Source organism: Clytia hemisphaerica, unplaced genomic scaffold (assembly GCF_902728285.1).
Source record: "Clytia hemisphaerica strain Z4C2 unplaced genomic scaffold, Clytia hemisphaerica genome assembly, whole genome shotgun sequence".
NCBI classification, from domain to species: Eukaryota; Metazoa; Cnidaria; class Hydrozoa; order Leptothecata; family Clytiidae; genus Clytia; species Clytia hemisphaerica.
Window position 1 is genome coordinate 698725 of NW_027103551.1, and position 6379 is coordinate 705103.

Consider the following 6379-nt stretch of genomic DNA (forward strand, 5'->3'; position numbering starts at 1 on the left):
CGGATGCTCTACCACTGCACTACGGTCGCTAACGCTTTTAAAAGGTTATTCGTCGGTTGACAAAAGAAGCAATTCTATTGGGTTAACCCAACGTTACGTCAGAACAGTTTAAAAAAAGTTGTAGTCCTTTCAACCTTTTATTTTTTCACTCGAAACTTTTTTTAATGACGTAATCTTTTCTGCAAACAAAAACGATTGACGAAAACTTTTTTTACTAATATTATAATTTGACGTCAAAAAAGAAATATGTAAAGATAAAAGATTTGTAAGAAAATCAAATCTCCACAACGGAACAAATAAAAAGCTAACCACCAAAAAGTAAGTTTTTCTTTGAAGCTTTTTTAGCTCAAAACTTCGAATTATGAAATTCAAGACATGCTTGGTACTTCTGCCAAGTTTTTTGACAGACACATGAGTCAAACTTGAGATAATATATGCTGCGATAATAGGCGCTGAGATAGAGATACTTTTTTCTTCAGTTTTTAACCTTCTTTTTTTCTCCTCATTCCCCTTGGGGGTATTTTCAATTGTTCTTGGAAGTATCAAATAGTATGAAGTCTCTATAAAGTCCTGGTCATCATAGAGTGCCAAAAACCGCAGATCAGCAGCTTTGAAACTTACTGGGTGTCAAAAACTGATAGGGCTGGAAAAAATATAGTTTTCACTTAAAGATTTGGCAAAACCAACCCCACTGGATCTCCATTGGAATATCGATGATTGGAATTTCGATATCAATTTTCATCCCCACTGCGGAAAAAGTTCCACCGGGGCTGTGAGACAGGGGTGTATTTTTCATATCTCTGAAAAGGGTGTCGAAATCAGATGAGGGATGTCGACATTATACTCGTCCACTTACGGCATTGCAACTATAGTGTACACGGCCTTTTTCTTATAGATCTGTTCATTCACCACACACATAATGTCAACAGGGGTAATTGCTGAATTTGACGCAGCGGTGAGTAGAAAGAATTTAAATACCTCCATCATACTCTAAGGGCTGAGTTAGGTCCCGTATGCGCATCGGCGTATAGTCATTTTTTCTTTTGATCATGAAAGTATAGTCCTTGAAGAGTCAGAAAACGTGTTTGGCGTTATTTGGATCAGGCTCAAATTTCCATAATGGCGGATTTTAGATTTCAACCCTTTTTAGCCCTCTTGCTTGAAAAAAAATTTTATACTGATTAAGAAAAAGGTCAGAACTATGGTCTGAAAATTTCGTTATCAAGAGATACGAAGTACTTACGTTTTCTAAGTTTAGAAAACGAAAGTACTTCATAGCTCGAGATAGAAAAATTTTCAGACCATGGTTCTGACCTTTTTCTTAATCAGCATGAAATTTCTGATCGATTGGTATATAAAATGCAGGGTTTTAAGCTCAAAAAATATTTTTCTTAGGCAAGCAGAGCCTAAGAGCCCATGTGACGAAAGAAAATTTTGAATCCGCCATTATGGATTTCGAAATTCATGGTAGAAAAAAAACTTTTCCTGAATTTTATTATTTGAACGGTAGGCAAGACCCTCCGAAAATTTCAAGTAAATCAAGTAAGCCAATCAAATGTTACAGCCACGCAAATTTGGAACCAAAAGTAGTCATTTCAAAAAATCAAAATCGAAAGTGCTTCATATCTCCAGATAACGAAATTTTCAGACCATGGTTCTGACATTTTTCTTAATCAGCATACAATTTGTGATCGATTGCTATGTAATATTACTATGTTTAAAGTTAAAAAAAGCAAGAGGGCTAAAAAGGGTTGAAAATCTAAAATCCGCCATTATGGAAATTTGTGCCTGATCCAAATAACGCCACGCACGTTTTCTGATTCTTCAAGGACTATACTTTCGTGATCAAAAGAAAAAATGACTATACGCCGATGTGCATACGAGACCTAACTCAGCCCCTAGAGTATCAATCAGCTTTTATAAAAAAATCGCAAAACTTTTTTCCTTCTGAATGTTGATTCAATATGAACGGCCTTTATGTATTTGGTTCCGCATTTTACCTTTTGAATCATAAACTTTCCATCCGGTAAATTGTACAACGAACAATCCTAGAATAGCTTATTGGTCCATATTAAAGGCCCCACACCACTAAGAACTGCTTTTCTTATAGCATCAAGCCGCACAACAAGAAAACCAATTAAGAGAGATAGACTCTGATTTTGAAGTTAATGAAAACGAAGATGCTAAGGATAGCTCAGAAACAGAAGATAAAATGGAATCTGTTTTTCTTATAGCACCAAGCCGCTCAACAAGAACTTAGAGACCTTGAGAACCAACTAAGAGAGGTAAACAACATACTAAGAGAAATAGACTCTGATTATGAAGCTGATGAAAACGAAGATGCTGAGAGTGAAGATAGCTCTGAAGGAGAAGAAGAATCTGAAGATAATGACTCACTGGTAAATTATCATTCTCAAGAAGTCGCTCCGACAACATACCACTATTGCAAACCTCGTGACTGTTGGTCAAGGCCGGTCATTTCACCTTTGTGCTTTACACGTGTTCGAGACGAAGACTGTCCAATGATACAACACCTCAGGTAAGGGTGCGAAAGTATTTCAGATCTTAGAAAAATTTGCTTTGGAAAAAGGATTCCATTACTCTTGGAAAAATAAAGTGTGGATGGGTGCGATGGGTGAACCAAAATCAATTGTTTTCCCCTTTGAAATTGCAAATTTTCTTTTCACATTTGTTATATAAACGAGCTTATCATTTCATTCCAAGAAAAAGGAAATATCGATTGACGATTCTTTTCTTACAACAATAACTCAAAAGTCTCTTGGAAAATGCAAAAAATAGATTAGATTCCCTGACATTTCGTCTTGGAGGAACCCCTGTGTATGAATCAAAATCGAAATAGCCCATTCTATTTCTCTTCCTTAGGAAACCTCCAACCATCTATACAGCACCTGACGATAACAGTACCATGATCGCATGCGCATGCTCACTAATATTTGTCGTTAGCTATTTTATCGGAATGGCCTTTTATGCAAATTATGACAAAATCTACCAAAACATATACAACTATTAGTGAGTACACATCAATAGTAAAATATTAAATTTTATGAGCGATAAAATGCTAAACCAGCAGATTTATGAAAACATGTCGGAGATGAAAATTGAATAATATTGCAGAAAATAGTCTTCGGATTTTTAAAAGTAACTTTTAAAATTTTTCTGTAAAAACACAGAAAATCTCAAAATAATATCTCAAAGTAAGGATCGCATCGCGATGCCAAAACACAGCCAGAAAAAGAATCTGTTAAAAATTTGTTTACCATATCTCTTGATTTTTCTGGTTTGCATTCCAGAAAGAAACAGTTGAAAACTCGAGTAAAAGAGGCAGAGTGGGCCGCCACTTGAGAGGGTGTCGAATACCACATGTTCAACAATAAAATTAATGTTTCTTGCCAAAAACAGCAACTATTTCCGACATTTCTGCTGACTCGGCATTTCATCGTTGAAAAAATTGCCAAAAGAGCTATAATTGTTATCCGTAGGGACATATGTTCTTTATCATTTACATGTGATTTGACCTTGTAATTTTTTAATCGCAATATAAATCAAGACTTTTTCACTAACTTACTACATAATTTAACCTACTTTGAACAAGATCCGAGGCACACTTTTCCAGACATTTTATTTGCAAGTAAAAGATCTCGCCACCATAACTTCATTAATACAACTTGAAATTTTTTGTATACCGATTATATCGTTCTACATCTGAAAATATAAGCTTTAACAGGCGAATTGGACTTCTTCGATCGTCAGTCAGTTTTTGAAAGAGAAAGTTGTGCCAGCGGTGGTAGAGAGTCTATTATCATAACTTTTAACTTTCTTTACAGTCATCCACGACCGAAACCTTCGCCTATCAATATTTTCTATCTAATCTTCAAATTCCTATTGCAATGCTTCACCAATATGTACAACTACATGATGGCTTTACCAGTTAAGAAACCGGCAAATATCAGACCATCCAATATTGATGTGTACTTTCACTTGTGGAATCTATGGATATTCTTTGCTGTATACTTCCCATATACATACATAGTTACGCCACAACGAAGGTAAAAGACTTGCCTTTACTAGATAGACATCACCCGCGTTTTTATACGCAAATAACGTCTATTTCACTTTGCGACTTTTCCGAATGTTTTGAACCCCCGTTTGAGCCCAGGTTTTCGGGCTCCAAGCATTCGATCTTTTGACGTCACTTTAAGCTTTCGAAGCTCTTCCAGTAGCAAAAAAAAAATGAATTTGCGCCAATACACTTGAAAGACTTCTATTTTTTGAAATTAGGAGTCGGAGAAACGGAATGAAAATTCCCCGTTTAAGGTGCCACAAGGCACTTTTCTCCATTCTGCAAAATAACCCCTGACCCATCTAATTGCCAGCATCAAGAAGAGAAGCATCAAGTACTATATTGGGTATCTTTAATATGATCAGGGTGGGGTTCGAACCCACAATCTTGCACACCGTAGCCGGGTGCTCTAACTTCATACTACGGTTGAATATAGAGTGATTTTCTAGTGGGGTAACTCCAATAACTGGGTTTTCAGGGTGCACAACATTGTTTCGATATTCATAAGATGGACGTTGATTCGGCTTTAATTTATGACCAGCGTAACGGCAAAAAGATTCTAAAACCGATCAAAAAGGCTTTGCGAGTACAGGAATACCGGAAACTCGGCTTTTAAATACCGGAAAACTGGTTGATACCGGATTCTCAGAACCCTAACTTATGCATTTTTATATTATTTCTCTTCTCCCAATCGTATGTGTATTATAATAATGAAAACTTTTTTTCCTGTTTCTAGAATCGAACCACCTGAAGATGAGCAAAACGAGAAAAAATACATCGTCAAACTACCGGACAACCGTGTCCGAAATTTGGCACTTGTATTTGGAGTCATCATTAGTGTCTTACTTGTTGTTTTCATGGTTATAACGATTTATAACTCACCCTTCTTAAGGGCATTGACGAAAGTTCTGTTCTTTTATCTTTTTTTCATTGCATATGTGATCTCTGGTATTATCTTAGTCTTGAGACTTTTGTATTTAACTTCGCCTCGTTTTCGCCAAATGTGGCAAAGAAGAAATAGATCTTAATGCAAGTAATGCTTCACCATAAAACAAATATTTCCATATTCTTCAATTACCCTTGTCTTTAAAAAAGCTAGTATGAAATCTTAAACCGCAAATTGATTGATAAACCCAAGGCCAACTTGAAATGACCTATATTGTAATCAACCAAGGTCCGAAGTTAAGAAAATTTGATTTCTCAGATTTTTATTAATGTCAATCCCGCAGTTATGTATTTGAACCGAAACCGTAGTTGCCCGGTTTATAAAATTAAAATTTTGAGTACCTTCTTTTTTATTAATATTTGTTCTGAGCTGGACAATGCGATCCTGGTATGGTTTGAAGATTTCTAGTTTCTTCTGATTTTAAACCAAATGAGCGACCATATGTCGAATAGCCTGAACCTGAAAAATCGAGAGAACAATTTAATTCATTTAAAAACGACTCAACAATTCCAAAGAAAATCAAATTTATTAGACTTTTAAAGGAAACATTTTCATTGGGGATAATGTGAGATAGATTCATTTTCATTGGAGTTAAGAGCTTTAAGAGGATTTTGGCAGAGGCAACAGAAGGCATTTCTTGCCGTGAGGGTTTTTTCCCTTTCAGCCAGAAGTTACCAAAACCAAAATCTTGCTAGTGTAATGAAGCAAATGGAGAAAGAGAAGAAAAGAAAGTATGTAAATCGCATACTCGATCGAGAAAACGGTACTTTTACACCACTCGTTTTTTCTGCCAACGGTGGAATGAGCACAGAAACTAAGCGATTTTACGCCCGTTTAAGCGAGCTTCTATGTGAGAAAAATAGATCTTCATTTTCGGAAACATATTTTTATATTAAAAGAAAAATTTCTTTTAGTCTTTTTCGGTCAGCTGTGGTGTGTTTGAGAGGCTCGAGGTCCTGGAGGCACCGGAGACACTCGCCTTTCGTTAACACCGCTGCCAGAAGTCACAAATTTCATTTGTAATATTTAATTAAAGTTTTCAATAAGTTTTCAGTTTTTTTGTTTTTTTTTATTACTATATTTTATTAGACACGTATTTTTTAATACGTATTTTTGGAAATTTTTTTGAGTTTTTCACACTGGTCTTTGCAGGGTTTCAGTTTCATGTTTACCTTTTCTTTTCCCTCTTGGTCATTGCTCACTGTTTATCAGATTTTTCATCTTAAAATATATTTGATTTCTATTATATGTATATCCAAATAAATTTGTGATTTTTGCAATGACTTCAAAATCGAAGGACAAATGAATTACGAGATAAAAATGCAATGGCTTCAAACCCAGGAACAAATGAA

At 35.5% G+C, this 6379-nt stretch overlaps 1 protein-coding gene and 1 long non-coding RNA gene across 2 annotated transcripts in view; one reads left to right on the top strand and one right to left on the bottom strand.

Annotated features, from left to right (window-relative positions):
* The first annotated feature begins 257 nt into the window (after positions 1-257).
* LOC136800187 (uncharacterized) lies at positions 258-5131 on the top strand. The gene is made up of 6 exons (XM_067056807.1): positions 258-318; positions 896-955; positions 2235-2539; positions 2884-3030; positions 3846-4067; positions 4818-5131. The coding sequence occupies exons 2-6, from the start codon at positions 920-922 to the stop codon at positions 5107-5109; spliced, it is 1002 nt and encodes a 333-aa protein (XP_066912908.1). The 5' UTR covers positions 258-318; positions 896-919; the 3' UTR covers positions 5110-5131.
* Positions 5132-5371: 240 nt separating this feature from the next.
* LOC136800190 (uncharacterized) overlaps positions 5372-6379 on the bottom strand; it is an 88110-nt gene continuing 87102 nt past the window's right edge. Inside the window, exon 5 of the long non-coding RNA XR_010845680.1 lies at positions 5372-5486. This is a non-coding gene — a long non-coding RNA (uncharacterized lncRNA). The remainder of the gene's footprint in view (positions 5487-6379) is intronic.